Consider the following 20836-nt stretch of genomic DNA (forward strand, 5'->3'; position numbering starts at 1 on the left):
TCCCAAGTACACAGCTGGGCGTCTTTCTAAGCTGCTCGGGCAGAGTACCCCACGGGATCTGCAACTTCAGCCCACATCTGCTGGGGTCTTTAGAAAGCAGAGTCTGCGAATACCCAGCCCCCGCCGTCCCCCCCCCACCCCGCCCATTTCCCCTTGCGGTCGTCGTTCAGCCTGTGCTCGCCAGCCTGGTGCGCTCGCCGGGGCTCCTCTCTGCCCGTGTGAGCAGGTGCCCCCAGCGTCTGTCGGGGAAGGGCCTGCGCACCCCCAGGCTGGGCGCACTTCTGGGCAGCAGAGTGATTCTCTGCTCTGTGACGTCTGCTCTGAGAGCCCTGGACATGTGCCCGCGGAGCTGTCCCCCCGGCTGCCCTGCTTACTCTCAGGAAGGTGCATTTACAAATTCCTAAGTGCACTCATCGGAGACCTCCTGGGTGATTGCCCAGTCAAGTTTCCGAAGGAAAAGCTTTGCTTCTGTCAAAATCTACATGTATTTCATTTGCGCTTTTTCCCTTTTTCCTGTCATGACAGCAGCCGGCTGCAGAGCGCCTCGCCCTTGTTTTGAGGCTCTAGCTCTGGACGGTCTCAGGGGAAAGGAGTTTTTGAGGTTCAGGAAATTGCTTTGCCTTTAGCCACCGGATGGGTGGCAAGCACTTAGCATAGAAGGTCAGAGCCCCAGAGCCCGTGTGGTTCACCCAAAATCACTATGTCTGAATCATCTCTTCCCCTTTTGCTGGGGTGGGGGGTGGTGGTGTGTGACTTCATTTCCAAATGGCATTTGCTACCCCGTGCGTGAGGTCCTTGTGAGAAAGATCCAGAGAAGTGACTGGGTGGTAAGCATCCAACTTAGGCAATTTATGTCCCCAACGGATGCCTTGCACCCAAAGAGTATTGATGAACGACCCAGCGGCCGCCCTGCTGGCTCCGGCCTCTGCCCCGTCTCCATCACATAGACAGTGACTCGTATGAAGATACTAGAAGTCATTTCTTGATGACACAAAGCTAGGAGGACAGCAGCTACAATACATGACAGATTTGGGGTTCTCAGAGGTCCTGGCAGGTGAAAAGGATTGAGCGAAGGAACAAGCAGAATTTTCGCACTAAATCCTACAGTTAGTGTCCAAAAAAATCAATACGTCAGGGAGGAGGGGCCCACCTTGCCACGGTTCAGATGAAGAATGGCCACGTCTTTTTCTTTAGCTGGCTGCCTGCCCGGTCCGAGCCAGCGGGGTTGGAACCACAGGGAATCCAGGGCCATCCTGAGCTACAGAGGAACATGTGTGCTGACCTACACTGGGGAGACCACAAGTCCCCCGGGTGTCCCCAGGGGGTGCACCACTGGGAGCGCCATGTTCCTTGCTAAGCACGTGTCCAGAGGAAGGTGGACGGCCTCCTAAGGAACCCAGAAACACAGTCCCGGTTTTACAGCAAGACCCCGCGATGCCAGGGAGACGCAGAAATGAGGTGGGCATGTGGCAAAGGGTGGGCGTCCCGTGGCAGGACCTGCAGATGTCCGTGAGCAGCAACCCACAGGCCAGATCTGGCCCCCGGCTGAGTTTTTTTCTTTTGTGTTTTTTGTTTTTTACTTTTAATCAAATATATGAGACATAAAACTGGCTATTTTCACCATTTTTGTTGTGGTTAAAATATGCGGAACATTAAATTTACCATATTAATCATTTTTAAGTGTAAAATTCCGTGGTATTAAGTACATTCTCTTCGCTGGGCAACCATCACCATGGTCTGCCTCCGAAAGTTTTCATCACCGTAAACAGAACTGCAACCGTGAGGGAGGAACTCCCCAGCCCCTGGTAACCTCTACTCTACTCTCTGCCTCTATGAATTCCACAACCCGTTTTTTATAAATAAAGTTTTATTGGCAGGCAGCCACGCCCATTCATTTGCATACAGTCTGGGGCCACTTTCCCGTTAGAAGTTGCTGCAGAGACTGTCCGGCCTGCAGAGATGAAAGCGTGTTCTCTCGGGTCCTTCACAGAGAAAGTCTGCCATTGCCTGTCCTCTGTCTGCAAATGTCTGTGGGGCTGTGGCCTTGGGGACAGAGTCCGTGGGGGCCGGACAGAGCAGAGCCAGACCTCAGAGGAAGCAGATGGTGTTAGCAAACCTCTAATTTTGTAGCCAAGGGTGGGAGCTGGCCTGGTCAGAGTCAGGTTTCCAAGTTCTAGTCCAATGCCCTTTCTGTGACCTCACATGGCAGCTCAAGGAAAAAACTCCTTCTCGGACCATGTGCTCAGAACAGCCTGGGCATCGGAAATCTAACAAGGGTGGTAGTGACAAACTTGACATTTACCGTGACACTCGACCCTGTATCAACCCAGGGAGGCAGGTGCCGTTACCCTATTTGGAGGAATTAGAGCCCCAGAGATGAAGCAGGTGCCTGCGGTCTTACCTGGAGACTCATGATCGGGGAATGGCACCCGGTGCCTGCCTCAGAGCCCACGGCCAGCTCCCAGCTCGGGGGCGGGATGACGTCCCCTGGCCCCCAAGTAAGGACAGCAGGGAAGAGACCCGCATGGCTCCTGAAGTCCCTCCTGCCTTGGGTTTCGGAGACTCTAACTCTGATGTTGGAAAAATCTGGACAGTCTCAATATAAAGGCTCCATCCCGTAAAGCAGGACTCATCCACAGAGCGTAAGTCTCTGGGACTCACGGCTTACAGAATGACATGGGGACAGACCCAGGAGCCAGCGTGTGGCAAACAGCACCAACACTGGTCTGTATGTGAGAGCCACCGTCTTACAGGGGAAAGTATATATTCACGTAGGAACATCTGCAAGAGAGGGCACCTGGGCGTTTCAGTCAGATGAGGATCCGACCCTTGATCTGGGCTCCGTCCCAATCTCAGGGTCGAGAGATCGAGCCCCACGTCGGGCTCTGTTCTCAGCCAGGAGTCTGCTTGAGATTCTGTCACTCCTTCTGCCCCGACTCACGCGCGTGCGTGCGCACACTCTCTCTCCACGCCCTGCCTCTAGAATAAATAAATAAACCTTTAAAGAAGAGTGTGGGAGAGGAGTGCTACGAAATCAGAGCAGGACAGGAAAATAAAATCACAGCCTGGAAAATCCCCTCCCTCACTCTTTTCTGGTGTTGTTGGGGTGGTCGTGGGTGCTGCCATCTTCCTGGCTGAGCGACAGGTGAGATGGGGAGGGGATCCTCGACCCCCAACCTGCTGACCTGGCCGGCCTGGCCGGCCTCGCAGCATCGGCCAGTGCAGGCAGCCAGGGACGGTGTCCGCACGGCTCACACCTGCTCAGCCCCTGCCGAGTGCTGTCCCCCGCCCCGCGCTGTCTCTCTGGAGGGGGGGACAGACAGTAAGCACACCTTACCTCCGAGGGCTAGAAGTGTCCGGTGGCTGCATTAGCAAACAACCACCGTCTGAGTGGTTTTAGATCGAGAGACATTTATTTTCTCACAGGCCCGGAGGTCCGAAGTCCAGAGTCAGGACCACAGAGCTGAAATCAAGGCGTCAGTAGGATCGCACTCCCAGGGGAGCCTCTGGGGGAGGAGACTGGCTTCTCCCACGCTCCTCCAGCTTCTGGTGGCCGCCTCGCTCCAGCGTCCGCCTCCCTCCTCTAAAGACACCCGTGGTAGCGTTCAGGGACCACCTGATAATCCAGGGTTGTCTCCCACCTCAAGACCCTTCATGGAGGCACATCCACAAAGATCCGTTTTCTACCCAAGAGACCACTCACAGGCTCCAGGAGCCCTTATTTAATCAGACACAGAGAACACGGGCCCAGAGAAAAGAGGCCCGAGGTGCAGACTCCCGTTTATGCACGACGGTCAGGGCGGGGGAGACCAGGGTGAGCCCGTGATGACTCCGAGAGAGAGCATTCCAGGCCAGAGGAGGAGGCCGCAGGAGGAGCCCCAGGTTGAGAGGCGGGGGCAGAGGTGAGGGAGCAGATCTGGTGGGGACCTTGGCTTTGATCATCTGTGACATAGAAGTCACAGTGGAAATTTGACCTGACTTCACTCAAGAGGCTCACTCTGGCTGCTCCGCGGAGGACGGCAGTCCCCCAAGGATGGGGGGAGGGTCTCCTCGGATGGGAACGTATGCACGAATCCCCTGGAAGGCCAGTTAACATGTGGGTTCTGCTGGGCCAGGCCTGGGGCAGAGCCGGGGACCCGGCATGGCTGGTGCTGGTCCGCGGACCACCGTTGGCCCCGTGCAGGATGCCGGGGACAAGGACAGAAGCAGAGAGAGGGGCTACCACCGAAACGCCGCCGAGGGCACTCGGGCTCGGACCACTTGGTGGGGGGCGGGAGGGTCCGGCTCCGGGTCAGCTTCCGGGAGTTGCTGGCAGGACTGGCCGAAGGTGCCGATGCTGGAGTAGGAGAAAGACGAGTGAGGAGGGTGCCGGGCGCCGGACGGGAGCACGGGCCGGGCGAGCACGGCACGCGGCCCTCCTCCGCGCACCCCAGCCTCCCTGCCTGCAACTCCCGCTCCTCCGCCTGCCCCCCCGCCCCCCCCGACTTCCTGCAGGACAGACCCCTGCCCACCCTCCAGACCCAGCCCCGGAAACGCTCGCACACCCTCCAACAGGCAGGAACCCTGAAGGCACCCCGTTCAGTTCAGCAAGTCACCCCATCACAGAAAGACAGATGCTGGAGGACGCCCCCCAGGCCTTCTAGAAGCAGATGGGCGGGCGCCGGGGGCTGGGGCAGGGAAGAGTGGAAAGCTGGTGTCTCGTGGGGACCGAGCTTCTGTTTGGGAAGGTGGGGGCGTTCTGGAGGCCAGCGCGGGTGAGGGTTGCACAACATGCCTGTCCTTCATGCCACAGAAGGACACACATAAAAATGGCTAAAAGAGTCCATTTTACGTAAGCATGCCTTACCACACTTTTTAAATTGTATATAATTTTTTTGAGAAAGAACGAAGCCGATTTCTACGAACTAACATGGGTTGGTTTCCGAGATGTAGTGGAAGTGGGAAGAGCAAAGCTCAAAACACCTGTAGCACGCCGTTCTCCGGGTGAGCAAGGCGGGCGCCGGGGGAGGGAGGCAGGGTCTGAACGTGAGGTTAAAGCCGTGGTGCTGAGTCACCTCTGCTCAGAGCCCTCGCTAGGAGGCAGTGGGCACCCCTACGTCCTCTATAGACCCTGGCTAGGACCCCAGCATGGGGCGCTCTCCCGGCAGGGGTCGGGGGCTCTGTGGGACACATCCCTAAAAAGTCAGGTTGAAGACAGAGATGACCCGGCGAAGGAAGCTGGTGTGCCTGGAGGTTTGGAGGGGAGGAAAGGGGCCCCAGGATGCAGAGAGACGCAGGGGAAGGGGGGAGCCGGCTCCCTGGAGGGTCATGGTTGCACCTGATACATGATTACCCTTGAGCTCCGCTGGAGCCAACCAGCCCTGTGGATCCAGAAAATTCCTCCACCAATGGCCTTTCTTCTGCCCTGGGCTCTCTGACTCAAATGACAGCCGCTAACTAATGAGGGTGCACCCTGGCCTGCTCGGTATCAGAAATCTTTGGGGTTCATTGCCAGCATTTGAAAAATCGGGAGATTTTTACCACCCCAAATACCCTGGTCTCTAGCTTCTCTTGAAAAATCACAAGATGTAGCCACGCTGAGCCGCCTTCCCAGAGGCCGTAAATGAGCATCAGTGCCCCCACCCCAGTGTCCCCACAGGCCGGCAGCCTCACTGTCCATACCTGCCTGGCCCAGGGGGCTTCGGAGTTTGGGATGGAGAGAACTTCCACAACGCCAAACAGGGCTGGGTTTTCGTCCCACCGTTTCTGAGGGCTGTTAAGTGTGACTCACCTGACCCCGGGTAGCTGGGGAGGGGGGCTTGGCACTTTGAACTGAGCTTTGGGAAGCGGTGGGGGGAGTTTGCATCCGTGACTCTCTCAAAGGGGCACGATCCAGAGGACAAGCAGCGATCTCTGCCACATCCTGGAGGGGCTGATTGTGGCGGGGGGCGCTTGCCCACCCCTGCCCCCAGCGGCTCGAGCCTCACCCCCACTACCAAGGCGTGGTGGGGCACAGTCGCATCTGGGGAACCAGCTAACTCTGGTGGCAGGCGCGTGCCCCTCGGGCATCGGGTGTCAGCCCCTCCACCTGACTGGAGATGCAGCCAGCCGAGGCTGGAGATGCTCGCTGAGCACGGCAGTTTCTCCATCTGCAAACAATAATCTTTTCGTCCTGGTATGGCTGCTGGGAAGGAATTGGGGGGCGGGGGTGCAGCAAACAGCCAGAGGACACACTCCAGCCATAGCTTTAAGAAAGAATTCGTTCTGCCAGGATCCATTGCACCTCTGTTGGGGGCTGTGTTCAACCCAGTATAGGGGCTAAGCTTTGTGGTGACCCAAGAGATGGGGTCCCTGTTCGCAGGAAACTCACAGCCCCAGGGCTGTTCCTTCATTCATTTTGTCTTCTTTCCTCCCTGTGGGTCCGCTCCTGAGGGCTGCCTCCGTGCCTGTCCCATGGCAGGAGAGGATGAGGGGAGCCCCGGAGGGCACGGCCTGCACACACAGGAGGCACCCCAGGCCACGAGATTATGCCCTGGAGCTCCCCCCACCCCCAGCCTGGCGGGCATGTGCTGCCCACAGTGGCTCTGGTTTTCTCGTTTCAGATGGCAGAGCAGCTAATGACCTTGGCCTATGACAACGGCATCAACCTCTTCGATACCGCAGAAGTCTACGCAGCTGGCAAGTACGTGTCTTTTCTCGTGGGGATGATGTGGTGTGGGCCACAGCTTCCCTGGGAAGAGCCAGTGCTTTGGTCCTTGGTCCCAAGCGCCCACAAACGTCCCTCACACTCTGCCTGCTTTTTTAAACTCAGAATGGTCTTAGAAGGTGTTGTTTTCCTGGGGCCAAAATTACAGGACGCTTGGACACTGGCCACTCGCTAAACTCCCCATGTGTCCAAGCCCTGAGATGACCACAGTCCCTCTGGTGCCTCAGATGCCAGGCTGGGCACGAGCCAGACCAGGCTGCGGTCCCGGGCTCTCCTGCAGCCAGCCCCGCGAGTCTGACATACTCATGTGCTAATGGTACCGTGAGGCCTCTCGAGCTGCGGAGAGCAGAGTCTGGCCAGCCCAGCCCTGCAGGAAGCACTCCCACCTTGGCAGTGAACTTCCCTCCTCAATTATGTAAAAGCCCTCTTCAGCCAAGGCTGCTGGCTCCAATGTTAAAGACTAGCGGTAATCAAATCATCCACTCTCCTGCATCGGGTTTCCAAAAGTCAGCTTTTGTTTGTGAAGTCATTTGTTGGCTCTCTGTTCACTCTCCCTCCGGCCCCTCCTGCCTGGGCCGAGCCAAGTTCCCATCAGCCGGCTTGGCTGCAGCCCGGCTGGCTGTGCTCGGTGGCCCCGGGGCTAGCACCTGCCTCGAAGGCTCTGGGTCATTACCTGCAGCCAGCAATGGGCCCAGAGCCCTGAGAATGGGAAGCCAGCTGGACCTTCTCTCCAGTCCCAGCCCAGGGTCTGAGGACCTAACGGCTCTGGGGACCTCCTCTGGGAGCCCCAAGATCTCCTCCAGCCCCCCTCGGCAGCCCTCAGCCCCTCCGGATGCGCCGGCCCCTCCCCAGTGCTGCATCCTAGCGGCTCTTCCCAGGAAAGTGAAATGCTTTCCAGACAGATGAACTAAAGCCAGAGGATCAGAGGTAGTACAGCCCTGCCAAGCTCACAGGCGCTCCCCGGGCTCTGCACCCCAGCCCGTGTGCCCGCCCTGCTGCCCGTGAGAGCGTGCAGGAAGCCACTCCGTGCCACCACCTCTGGCCCCCAAGGGCCCGCCATGCGCACCGACCCCACACACCCCACACTCTCTGTGTCCCCGTCAACTGCTCAACTCCAGCTCCCACCACCCCCGGGACCACCACTGGCTTTTCTCCCTTCCTCCTGTTCTGATCTGTTTGTCCCACAAACGAGGGACCGAGGAATCGCAGGAAGAGGCCAAGGGCTGAGTGAATTTCTGCACATCTTGACCACAGACGAAGAGCGTTCACAATGTAAGCCGAACAGCTTGCAAATTCGAGCCCATTAGTCCTGAGCGCGTGACTCAGGCACTTTCCTGACGGGGATGTAGCGCTGGGTGCGGATCGTTCTCCGTCTGTTGCTTTTGCTCAGAGACATTGTGCTACGAGCAGAAAGTTCTTCAGAGTTAATCCAGGCCCGCAGTGCCAAGCAGGGCTGGGGCAGCCCGCGACCCCGCGACCCCACGACCCCGCGAGCCCCAGCCTGGGGCAGGGCCAGAGCGACGCCGGAAAGAATGGAGAGCGGGCAGCGTGGCATCTGTCCCTCTGTTGTCCAAAAGCAAGACACGAGAGAGTCGCGTGTGCCCACACACCTGAATGCACCACACGCGTACGCACACACCCACGCGTGCCCTACAGGAAATTCAGCCCCTGGCCCCGAACACTTGGGAATGGGATGGCGCTGACCTTGCCAAGCAGGACATCAGCTCCTTTGTTCTCTGAAGAGCGGGAGCGACTTCCTGCTCAGACAGGCGCCCGAAGGGTCACCGCCCGCGGCCACCTTCGTGGGGAACGACAACCTCCTGCAAGCTCTCTCCTCCTTCTGGAGTGAACTGCCCAAGCCAAGAGGAGCCTTGTTAGCAGCCTGGCCCTCTGGCCTCAGTGGCATCCTCACGGAGGGGACCACGTGGCCGGTTGTCACGGTGGTGTGAGGTTGAGTGTCTCTGCCACGCTCTAATGAAATCCCCACGTCTCGGTCTTTCTTGCAGGGCTGAAGTGGTATTAGGAAACATCATCAAGAAGAAGGGGTGGAGGTAATGACCCTGTTCTGTCTGGGACGGCGTCCGGGGTGCACACGGGGAGAAGCCCGAAGGAAGCCGGTGGGAGGGAAGGGGGCGCGGGGAGGGGCAGGTGCACACGGAGGGGCAGGTGCACACTGGGTCCTGCGCCGGCATCGGCTCGGGTCCCGCTGCCAATCTTGCCTCTTTGGCACCAGGGGGCTCAGGGCTGCCGTCCGTGACCCTTGGGCAGCCGGCCAGTCCTTCTAAAAAGCCTGGAAGTGTCGGGATTTTTCTCACCAGGGAGAATGTTCCAGAAAGGAGGCAGCCCTGTGCTCCCTCTGCAGGGTGAGCGTAGTCGCACCGTGTGGGGCTGTGGTGAGGTGGGAAGCTTCTGCCAGGTCCGTCAGTGGGGTCTCACGGAGTTCTGCAAGACCAGAGGAGTCTGTGCTGGAGAGGGAAGTCGAGCAGAGGCCCTTGTGCCCTGCCCCCCCCCACCCCGCCCTGCTCTGTCCGCTCCGCCTCTGCCCTCCACCTCTGGTCCAGCAGAGATCCAGAGGGCCAGGGTCCCAGGCCGCACACGGACATGTGTTCGGCCAGAAGAGATGAGGACTTCCCGGGTGGCCTGGGAGAAGCAGAGGGGACAGCTGCTGAACAGAGGGACAGTCCTTCTCCGGGCTTGGAATCTATGCATTCTCACTGTCCCTGCCTGAGAGGGACCACGTCTGAGCTCTCTGGCAGGGCTGTCCTAGGGCTCAGGGACCCGAGTCTGTAAGACACCAGCTCAAGGCTGGACATCACGCTCACCTGGGGAGGGGCAGCCCCCTGACTGGTCACCACAGCCCCTCCCACGTCCCCCCCACCGGCCCCTCAGAAGCCTGAGGTCCCTGGTCAGGCAGGATTCCCACCCTCCTGGGGACAGACTTTGCTGGCACTGGCCCGGTACTTTGGGACCCCCTGGGGCCCACGTGTCTTTATTTTCAGGACAACAGAGGCGTTGTAAAGCTGGGCCCGTCCCCCGCCCCTCACCCCTGGGCACAGGTGACTAACACCCCCCTTCTTGCCCCAGCAAAGCACTTTGTTTCTTCTCGGCTCTAATTCATCCCAGATCAGATTCCTCCCGGCTCCCTAACTAACGGCAATGGCACATGGTACTGAATGCCCCGGTTCTGTCTTAGGGGAGCACACAGGGAGACACACGTTAGGTCGCAAGCCCCCACCCCCACCGCCTGCAGTTGCAGCTCAAGGGGAACACAGCTTCAGAGCAGCCCCTCGCCCCCGCGGGAGGAAAGCACATTGGCAACCCCCTCTTTGGGAAGGATCTCGACCACCTGGGGCCTGGAGGGGCCATCACTGTGGCCTCCCACTGCACCAGGACCAGACAGGTGTCCCCACTTGGCTCCCGAGGGTGTCCCGCGGGAGACCGAATCCATCCCGTCCATCAGCCAGACCCCGACTCCCTCTCACCCAGCAGTCCTTCCCTCAGTGCCCCCCTCCAAGGCTGGGTCACACAGAGCTTTCTGGAAGCCTGTCTTTGACCTGTGGGGGGACAACCAGACTGCTCGGGCCCCTCACTGCTCCTTCCATCCTCACCAGAGCCCCTCCGTCCATCCGTCTGTCCGTCCGTCCCCTCTGTCCGCAGCAGCCCCTCCCCCTGACCTCCTGGCAGTGCTCTGCCTGCACCTGCTTCCTCTCAGACAGAACCCACTGGAGCCGGGGGCCGGGGCGGCGGGGGCTTCTGTCCCCCAGGCCAGGTCCGTCTGCGCCTCCCCTGGTGCATCTCCCGCTGGGGCTCCCTTGCACCAGACCCCACCCTCTCCTGGCCCCCACTGCCGGACTCTGGGTTCCACAGTGAGTCAGTTGCATCCGTGGCTTGTCTCGGGGCTCGACGGGGAGCCCCAGGACCCTGGGCTCGCACACCCCAAACATGGAACGATTGAGAGGTAGCTGCGTCCCACCCCGAGCTCCCAGAGGAGGAGGGTGCCCCGGAGCCTCCCAACGCTGCTGATACCCCCCACCGCGGCCGCGCCCGGTAACGCCCTTTCTCTTCTGTTCCGCAGACGGTCCAGCCTGGTCATCACCACCAAGATCTTCTGGGGAGGAAAGTAGGTGCAGCGGCAGGCGATGCTCCGGGCTGGGGTCAGGATTCGGGGGGCTCCTGGGGGCGAGTGTGCAGCCGCCTCCCCCGGCTGGCGCCCGTTCCTATTGAGCCCACCTTCCAGAAAAGCAGCTTTGGCTGAGTTGCCTTTTACCCGGACCTTGTTTGTTATTTTTACTTTTGTGGATTTGCTATTTTTTCTGATGACAAAGGTAACATCCTAAAAATTCTGGAAAACACAGGAAATTCACGACCTGTCTAAACTCTTCCACCCTCCCTGACCACAGACCACCCCTGCCCGTCTCCGGGGGCTGGCCCCACATTCTCTCTAGGGCTGGACAAAATCGGCTTCATAGGAATTCTAAATGGGCCGGATTCTTAATTAAAAAACAAAACAAAAAAAAATCCAAGGGAAACAGAAGGACGAATTGAATCACCTCCTCCTCCCCCCGCGGCGACCCTGTGCCCCGACAGCCAGGCAGCCCCGGCCCTTCTCCCAGCCCGCGCGAGCACATCCTTTGGCTTATCCCCCAAGTGGAATCAGACTGCACGTGGCATGCACTGACCTACTTTTTTTTGCCTAACATTGCATCATAAACATTTTCCCCAAAACCGCTTGCGACATCACACACGCTGTTGTCCTGTTTTTCAGAGCAGAGACCGAGAGAGGCCTTTCCAGGAAGCACATCATAGAAGGTGAGGGGGGTGGCGCTCTGGCCCCCCATGGCTCCCCCACACCCCCGGCATCCTCCTGCAGGTGCATGAGTGAAGAAAGCCAGGTGTCCCCACCCCACCACCAATGCACCCCGTGCTTGGGGGCCGACCCTCTCCTTCTACCCAGGTGCCGCAGCACGAGAGCAGGATCCCAGGCGCCCTCAGATGGGCAGTGATGTCTTGGAGAAGACAAGACAGGCCTGGGTTGCAAGCAGGGCTGGGCCCTGTGCTGACTGGGGATCCTGAGCAGGGGACCTCGCTTCCCCAAGCCCCTGTGGCAACATCTGTAGAATGGGTGTGGGGAGAGAGCCCACCTCTGGGGTTTTGGAGAATTGGGAGGAACCCAGGAGGGGCATGTCCAACAGAGCCCGGCGCTCTGAACACAGGACTGTTGAGAGAGAGTAGAGATGGGGGGACCTGGCATGCTGTGTGGCTTATCCTGTGATTATACTGTCTTCGTGCTTTTCCCATCTGTGCTCATGTTCATCGACGTAATACACTCCCTCCTCTAAAAATCAAATGATAAGGGACGCCTGAGGGGCTCAGTCGGTTGGGCGTCTGCCTTTGGCCCAGGTCACCATCCCAGGATCCTAGGATCGAGTCCCACATCCGGCTCCCTGCTCAGCGGGGAGCTTGCTTCTCCCTCTGCCCCTCCCCCTGCTCATGCTCTCTCTGCTTTCTCTCTCTCAAATAAATAAGTTCTTTTTTTAAAAAAAATTCAATGATGAGGAGGCTGTGCTCCCCACCCCCAGCCCCAGGCCATGACTCTGCAGCCCTGTTTTGTCCTGTTGCTAAGGGCTCACTGGTGCGGGGACACAGGCACAGCTTCCCCTCCAGGTGGGATGACCCAGCTCTCCCTGTCACCCCATGGGCCACCTGGGGGCCTGGAAGGCCACCCCTTCATTCAGTCACAGAGCATTTGGCCGACAGACCCAACCACCACCAGCTTTGGGGCCCCCTTTAGTCCTGGCTTTTTTTCCACTCAGGTGGGACACATCAGGTGCCCGCACGTGTCCCCACAGTCCGACAGCTCCCGGCGCCACGGGCCTCGTCTCCCTCCTCCTGCTGACGGTCCCCTCTGTCCCCTCCCCCAGGTCTGAAGGCCTCCCTGGAGCGGCTGCAGTTGGAGTACGTGGACGTGGTGTTTGCCAACCGCCCAGACCCCAACACGCCCATGGAAGGTAGGTTCTCTCCGAGGGCTGCTACCGCCGGGCCCTGCGGGGCACCCGGGCTGCTGGTCGCAGGCAGCTGGTAGGGGCAGGAGGGGGCGGGGTGAGCTCAGCCGAGGTGGTGGGGGTGCCGAGGGGGGCCCTCACTGGCCAGAGGTGCGCCCTGGTGCCTCCAGGCTCACGCCCGCCCCGTCCTGGCTTTGGGTCCTGGCTTTGGGTCCGCGCCTGCTCCCCGTGCCCCGCCTGGGTTTGGGACTGTGTGCAATGTTCTCCCCTCAGCTGTTCGTATTCTGCAGCTAATCGAAGTCACGAGATGATGGCTCTTTGCAACTGCTGTGTTCCTTTCAGTCACATTCCCGTCCTGCGGGGTCTTTCGCTCTGGGGAATAAATTGTTACTTAGAGGAGGAAAAAAAATGTGCCGTGCTTGGAAAAGCAGTTTGGATTTCTTTGGCCTTTATTTCTTCCCACTCCTGCCATCTCCGCAGCCCCCCCAGGTCCCCCCCCCCCCCCCCCCCCCACGCCACTTCCTGCTTCAGACTCATTTGTGCTTTGCTGCTTCAGGGATTTGGAAAATTAGGTTGTGTTCAAGTTCTCTTTCCTTCATCTGTGTCTCTATATATACCGCGCACGCGCGCGTGTATATATGTGTGTGCGCCGTGCGTGGGTTGGTTTGGTTTGGTGTGTGGGCTTTGGTTTTGGGGGGGGTTGTTCTGTTTTGTTTTGTTTTTGACGAAACAAGTACTCCGCGAGGGAGACTTGTGCTTCCCTCCCCTGCCCTCTGTCATACCGCGTCTCTCCGTGTTCCCACAGCTATAAACTCTGGTCTCTCTAAATCTTTCTTTATCACCAGGGGACCCATTTAGTTCCTCCAAGTCAAGGACATTCATCATAGAAGGTACACAGTGCCCTTAGCCTGACTATTGACTCCGTGTCCGACCTGCATTTTATGAGATGGTGGTTTTATTTACACCACTCTCTTGCCCCCCAAGACAAACTTCTCCATAAAATGCATAAAGGAAAAATAAGTGCCCTACGAGAACATCTTGCAAGTGAAGGAAAAGCAAAGCGGCGTGGAGCCCCTGCCCCCGCCCCTGCCCCTGCCTGGCCCGCCTGTCATTTCATTCCTCCCCTGCCCCCCCACCCCCATGCATGACCTGTGCCCACCCGCCCCACCCCCGCCTTGCACTGCCGTGATCCTCGGGGTGGGGGGCGGGGGCGGCTGTCTGTCTGCCAGGGCTCCTCTTGATTTGGGGATGCTGTGATCGGCGCCTGAAACCTTGACCCTGGATGGTCTGGGAGAGGGTTGGAGAGACCAGGGGCCCACAGGAGCAAACATCGGGGGCCACGGACCATGTGGCTTCCAACAAGTCTTAACGTCATGGGGCACATTTGCTAAGCTCCAGCCTCAAGCAGAAGCAAAGCCCACCCGGAGCAGGCTGTCCCGTCACAGCGTGCCGTCTCCACCGTGAGCGTCGTGGCCGCACGTGAGCCACCGGCCGCTCCCCCCGCCCTCGCCGTGCAGCCCGAGCCCTCCATCAAAACAGACTCATTCCTTTCCTTGAACCATACCTCTGCGAGCTGCCAAAACTCCGAGACCTGGAGCAGCCCCTGGCCGTGTCCGGTCTCTGCCCGCCCCAAAGCTAAGGGCCTGCCCAGGACCCCACACCAAGGGCAGGCCATGGTCTCCCCGGGAGCCAGGCTTCGGCCTGCAGTGGACGGGCTCCTGCCTGCCAACTGGCACTGCCACCTGACCCCTCCCATGTATTATTTGTGACGAGACAGTAGGTACTATGGGTTCTGACAGCAGCCGGATGGACTCGGTCCCGCTTCTGTTCAACGGCATTAAATATTGAGGGGAAGACTGTTGTCCCTAGTTCTCCCTGTTCCCGGGGCCGCCGACATGGGCGCCGCGGCAGCTCAGAGTGCCGTGCTTCTGGGTGTGGGCTGCACCCCCGCCGGCCGCTGCCCCGGGACCCCTTCTCTCTCAGGCCAGCCGCCAGCTCTCGCAGGCTCCTGCCCTGGTAGCCGGTCCCCCCAGGCCCTCGGGGGACTCCTATCTCCGCACGGAAGGGGCGGTGCAGGAGAGAGCCATGCTCCCGGGACGGAGAGGCAGCCGGGCTAGTGGACAGGGGAGTCCCCCACTTGCCTCTCAGGCATGTAGGCCCAAGCCTTGGCTGGAGAGATCCATGTGATGCTGGTTGGTCACCAGGGTCCCCTCAGGGTCTTCCTAAAGAGCGTGACAAGGACAGCCAGCCCGGAGCCTGGGATGTAGGCGGATCCCTTCCTGGGGCCCCCAAGCCTTCTGACGGGGCGGGTCTCCTTCGCACTGGGTGGTGTTGGCATTCAAGCCCCCACAGCCTGTCGGCGGTCCCCGGGGGTGAGGGCGGATGTCCAGGCTTCCCTGCCAGCCCTCCCCTCCTGAGGAGGGGCAGAGAGGAGCCCAGTCCCTGATCTTGGAAGCAAGGAGAGGGCAGCACTGGCCTGCAGGCCTGGAAGCTGACGTGTGACTTTTTGGGGGTCCTGGGTGAACCCCTGACACCAGCATCCCAGAAGCCCCGGCTATCTTAACTCTCTACTGAACGAGGGGCCCTCGGCCAAAGGGGCGCCCAAGGACCCAGGATGGGTGGGAAGTGACACCCCAAAACAGGGGCAGCTCTCAGCAGGAGAAAGGGCCGGTGCCACTCGGTGGCGGAGCCTTGGGGACAAAGCCCGCCTTCTCCTTCTCTCCTTGGGCTCTCCCACGCCCTGCTGTCTCGGGGACCCCAGCCCCCACCTCCATCTCAGCAGCAGATGAGGAGCCGGCCACCTGGGGAGAGATTGGACTTCCAGGGGTCAAGGTTGCTGCTTCGTTTCTGGACACACTTGTTCTTCAGCCCTACTTCCCGCCCTGCCCTTGGCCGTGGGACTTGCAAGCACTGTATGGGTCAGTGAGGGATCTGATGACTCGCCCTTCCCCTGCAAAGCTGCGAGACAGTTCGAAATTTTTCAGCTGGAGGCCAAGTCTGTTTTAAAAACCACAGCGTCCCTGTGGACGGAGACCGCCTGGCGTGGGAGTGGTGGGAAGGCTGTCACCGGCAGATTTTTATTTCTCAAAAACTTTTCTGAGTACTGGGAAGAATCGATCGTGTCGCGGGGATGAGGCTCCCTTGCCTGACACCGGGCGGGTCTGAGAACCGGGGTGGATACAAACAGGGCTTTCCGTGCCTACTTCCGGCTCTGGGGGACACGAGGGGAGCTCACCTCCACAGCCCCCATCCTTTGGGAGCATCCAGGGCCCCGCCCTGCCCTTGGTCGTGACAGAGGCCGCGGTGACCTCTCCATTCAGTCTCAGATCCCAGTGCGAATCTGGCGTAGCCTGAATCAGAAGACTTCCTGATGCCTTTTTGCGGGTCTGTTTTGTCCCCAAACGAGAGAACCCGCCCTCCTCATTCGACAGTCCAAACCCACATTCTCTGATCTCACCTTTCCCTGGTCACTCCAGTGTGCCGCAGAGACGCCCCAAGTCCGTCTAGAACCCGCTCTTCAAAGATCCTTTACAAAGACTTGTAACTGTTTGGGGAAATTGTTTCCGAGACCAGCTTCTTGGATTGTGGTTCGCTTTTCTTCCCGGGGTCCCTGAACGGCCCCGCCACACCCGACTTTGGAGCCAGGAAGTACACTGCTTGCAAGACACCTTTGCAGCTCCCCCCTCCTCCCGGCGCCCCCAACTGTATTTGCAGAATGTCCCCAGGCTGCGCCCCATGCTCCTGGCCGCCTCACCCCCAACCCGCAGTTTCCCCTTCTCTCCCCACAGAGACCGTGCGCGCCATGACCCATGTCATTAACCAGGGGATGGCCATGTACTGGGGCACGTCGCGCTGGAGCTCCATGGAGATCATGGTACGGTGGCGACCTCTCCGCGTGTGTGGATCCGTGGGACGTGGGCTCCCGGCCCCCTTCTAGGGATGGAGGGCAGATCCAGGGCCACTGGTCCCGATGGCACGGATAACCGGCTCCTAACCGGTTTAACCGGATAACCGGGTTTGGTGACGTGTGGCCGCTACCTCCGCAGGCAGGGCTCTTGAGTCCCAGCGCTGTGTGGCCTTGGGCAGATGGCTTGACCTCTCTGAGTGTGGTTTCCTCACCTGTAGAACAAGACCACTAGGATGACCTAGCTCCCCGCCCCCAGAAGGCTGTTCTGAGAGAACCGGTGTGACCCTCTCCGCAGACGAGCTGGGGCTTGGCCACCGGCCCTGAGCTTCCACGATGCTCCCGCTGCCGTTAGATTTGAGGGCTCGTGTGGACTAACTCCCATTTAATCCTCACAGCACCCTACAAAGTCAATGTTGCTGTCATCCTGTTTTTCCAATGCGGGTGTTGAGGCACAGAGAGGTTAAGTAGTACACTCAAGGTCACTCAGCACGTGCTGAGGTCAGTCTCCAAACTGCAGCTCAGTGGGCCTGGGCTGCCTGGGAATGTGAGCCAGTGCTGGGAGCCCAGCTTCCATCTCCTATTCCCTGATGTTTCCCCTCGCCCACACTTTCAGGAAAGCCTCCCCTCCCCAGTCCCCTTCCCTCCAGGGAGCCAGCAGAGACAGAGGCCGGCGGATGTTTCTTGGTCTTTCTGGGTATCCCAGAAGGGTCAGTGGGATGTCCCCCACCCTCAGAGGCAGGGAGCTGGGGGCCCAGGGAGTAGAGCAGCGGTCTGGGGACCGGGTCTTGCCAGGACTGTCTCCAAGCTGATCTTCCACCCCTGCTTCCAGACCCCTCCCAGCCTCCGCCCTTCCCATGCTGCTCCTCCCAGAATTCCCCCCCAGAATTCCTGGGGTCCTTTGGAGGGGGTCTCTCCTCTGGTGAGTCCCAGCTTTCTGCTTCATCAAAAATATTAAGCAGAATTTCCAAGTTAACACAATTCTAGATGCTGGCGATTTTCATCTGCCTTTGGCACTGGCAGCATTCTGAGGCTGCCTGGAGCCGGCACGGAGCTCACCGCGCTGTCGGTGTCTTATCCCCATCTTACAGAGGCAGTAGCTGCACCTCAGACCAAAGGGGAAAGGGCGTCTCCCGCTGGCAGGCAGGGCTTCCCCGTAGTCTGTCTGGAGACCTCACCCCTGGCTCACGCCCATCTGGTGGGAGTCCGGAGTCCGGGCCTTGAGCTCCAAGTCCCAGAAATGGGCCGATGCCGGCCTCTCTCCCCTCCTGGCGTAGCATTTCCCGCCACGGCCACCGTCATCCCAGGGCTGGGGCTCTGGAGTCATGACCCTGATAAAAACAGGAACCGCAGAGCAGGCAGGCACTGTCCTGAAGGCTGTGAACTACGTCAGCGACAGATGGGGAAACTGAGGCAGAGAGGGGCGAGCTCCTTGTCCAAGGCCACCCAGCCAATAAGTGCCAGAACCCGAGTCTCTCTATTGAGTTGTGCATTCCCCCCATGCCTTCAGCTGTGGGGTTCACCCCCTTTCCCAGCAGAGGGGGTGGGGGGACAGGCTAACAGTTTCCCAGGAAAGCCGTGAATCTCCCCAGAGAGGAGGGCGGGGGAGAGCCGGTGGGCCAGCTGTTTCCTGCGGAGGCTTCTGTGTCTCCCGCGCCTGCTTCTCCGGGCAGCCCTCAGCCCTGCTGATGGACGGGGACCCTCCGTGGTCCTGTTTGCACCCCTAGGAGGCCTACTCCGTGGCCCGGCAGTTCAACCTGATCCCGCCCATCTGCGAGCAGGCAGAGTACCACATGTTCCAGCGCGAGAAGGTGGAGGTGCAGCTGCCCGAGCTCTTCCACAAGATAGGTGGGCTCCCCCGCCACCCCACCCCGCCTCTTCCCCGTTGCCTCGCCCCACCCCGGCCCCACCCCAGCCCCTCTTCCCCCTCGCCCTCCCCAGCGCACCCCTCCTCCTCTCTCCCTTGCTCCGTCCACTCCCCCCGCCCCCTGCATCAGAACCCTGGGCCTGACCTCTCCTGGCTTTCCTCTCCCAGGAGTGGGCGCCATGACCTGGTCCCCTCTGGCCTGCGGCATCGTTTCCGGAAAGTACGACAGCGGCATCCCCCCCTACTCAAGAGCCTCCTTGAAGGTGAAGGAGCGGCCAGGCTGGGGGGAGGGGACGGGCAGGCAACAGGCGTTCGGGGTGGACGGGACACTGCGGGGGCAGAGCAGGGCAGGGGAACCAGAGCTCGCCGCTAGAAAGGCTGCTGCCGTCACAGGATTGCCCCGGCTGAGAAAGCGCTTCCACTCCCTCGCCAGCCCCGCCACGCCCCACCCCGAAGGCCTGAACCGGGTCCACGAGGGCTGTTTGGGTGGCCCCTGCAGCAACAGATACCCCCTGCGCATTCTGGGGCCCGGGCCGGCCTGCAGAGCTGCTTCCTTCGCTCCCCGGAGGTGATCTGTAACCAGTCCCCCCCACCCACACAGACACATCTCTGCAGTGGGAACGCAGGAGGGTCTCCAAAATGCAGGGTTTGGGGGAGGAGGAGCAGGCAGAGAAAGGCCTACCCAGGTCAGGGCAGATCCAGCCCCAAAGCCCCCCTGCCTCGGGTTTGAGGATGGCCTGTCCACCCCACTCCCGCCCAGTCCACAGCAGAGTCAGCGAGTCCCCTGAAAGGCACTGCAATGCCAGGGTTGGGGGCAGCTGAGACCAAAGCTCCCCAGAGCTCTGGTCTCGAGGCCAGAGGCCAAAGCATTCCTTCCCAGACTGCCAGGCTCCTCGTCCTGGCTCAGGGGCCTGGCTTCAGCAACCCTGCAGGCTCTGGGCTTCCCCTTCAACAGGCCGCGTCCTTCCAACTGCCCAGCTCTGTTCTACAGGGGGCACGGCTGGTCTGGGGGTGCGGATGCTGCCGTGGCACGGAGCGTCAGCCGTCTGCAAACACAGGTCCAGGTGACCTGCCCTGACCTGTCTGCTCTCCACACCCCACCACCAGGGCTACCAGTGGCTGAAGGACAAGATCCTGAGTGAGGAGGGCCGGCGCCAGCAGGCCAAGCTGAAGGAGCTGCAGGCCATCGCCGAGCGCCTGGGCTGCACCCTCCCCCAGCTAGCCATAGGTACGAGGACTTGGGGGGTAAGGTTGACTCTTGTCCCCGGAGCCATGTCAGGAGTCCCTGAGGACCAGGGCTGCTCCCTCCTTTAGCCAGCCAGAGGTAATAGGGCTCCAACTTTCATGGGGAGAGAAGCATGGGGGGTCATCCCTGAGCCCGGGGGCCACCTCTCTCCCTGGAAGCAGTTGGTGCCAGGGCTCTCCCAGAAGCCTGTGCAGCCCCGTCCCAGGCAAAGCCCCCCCAACATGCTGGACCCTCCTGGACACTCTCAGCGCCGCAACCAAGAGGCCGGGTCTCTGTGGCCCCATCAGGGACAAGGCAGAAGGAGGGGCCCCTGCACTGACTGTGTGTCCCTCACCTCTGGTCTTCCTGCCCCAGCCTGGTGCCTGAGGAACGAGGGGGTCAGCTCCGTGCTCCTGGGTGCTTCCAGCGCAGACCAGCTCATGGAGAACATTGGAGCCATACAGGTGAGTTGGGAAGGGGGCTGCTGGGCATGTCCCCCCCCAGGCCCTGGGGCCGAACTCAGGGTCGCAGTCAGTCCTTGGTCCTGCCCGTGTTTGTTGGGCACCTCCCGTGGGCCAGTTTTGCTGTGAGCATCCCGGCTACCGCAGAGCTCCCTTAGAAGCCAGCTCTGGAAGAGCAGCTCTGGAAGAGAAGCCAGCTCTGGAACAGCAGGCAGGGGGCACGGAGCGCAGGACGGGGGGACATGAGACTCTGACAGGCTGTAGAGCAAGGGCAGGGCTAGGGTTAGAGTTGGGGGGCGCAGGGGGGCCGTGGTGCCGTGCGCCCAGGCTGAAGGGGGCTGTGAGGTAGGCTTGCTGAGAAAGTGACGTGGGAGCAAAGGCTCCGACATTGCGGAGTGGGACCGGCAAACACCTGAAGGAACAGAAGAGGCGGAGCGGGGCACCGGTGGGCGGGGCCTGGAGCAGAGGGGCGGGGCCTGGCGCAGAGGGGCGGGGCCTGGCGCAGATGGGGCGGGACAGAGCCCAGGCGCTCTAGGGACTTGGGTGGTTGGTTGTTGAGTGAGACAAGAGCAGAGGAGGGACCCAATGCCCACCTACATTTTAATTATTTTTTAAAGAATTTATTTATTTAGTTAGTTATTAAAAATTTTATTTATTGGGGCACCTGGGTGGCTCAGTGGGTTAAGCCTCTG

At 60.2% G+C, this 20836-nt stretch overlaps 1 protein-coding gene across 6 annotated transcripts in view; it reads left to right on the forward strand.

Moving 5' to 3' along the window:
• KCNAB2 (potassium voltage-gated channel subfamily A regulatory beta subunit 2) overlaps positions 1–20836 on the forward strand; it is an 82076-nt gene that overhangs the window by 57330 nt on the left and 3910 nt on the right. For 4 of the 6 annotated variants that reach the window (XM_059377260.1, XM_059377262.1, XM_059377261.1 and 1 more), the window contains 11 exons: positions 6582–6661; positions 8692–8736; positions 10761–10805; positions 11451–11494; positions 12607–12693; positions 13533–13577; positions 16476–16561; positions 18319–18439; positions 18627–18721; positions 19566–19686; positions 20059–20147. In XM_059377260.1, the coding sequence (XP_059233243.1) occupies positions 6582–6661; positions 8692–8736; positions 10761–10805; positions 11451–11494; positions 12607–12693; positions 13533–13577; positions 16476–16561; positions 18319–18439; positions 18627–18721; positions 19566–19686; positions 20059–20147 (858 nt within the window). The remainder of the gene's footprint in view (positions 1–6581; positions 6662–8691; positions 8737–10760; positions 10806–11450; positions 11495–12606; positions 12694–13532; positions 13578–16475; positions 16562–18318; positions 18440–18626; positions 18722–19565; positions 19687–20058; positions 20148–20836) is intronic. The other 2 variants (XM_059377264.1, XM_059377265.1) reach the window with 1 other exon arrangement.

Source organism: Mustela nigripes, chromosome 14, assembly GCF_022355385.1.
Source record: "Mustela nigripes isolate SB6536 chromosome 14, MUSNIG.SB6536, whole genome shotgun sequence".
In the NCBI taxonomy this organism is placed as follows: Eukaryota; Metazoa; Chordata; class Mammalia; order Carnivora; family Mustelidae; genus Mustela; species Mustela nigripes.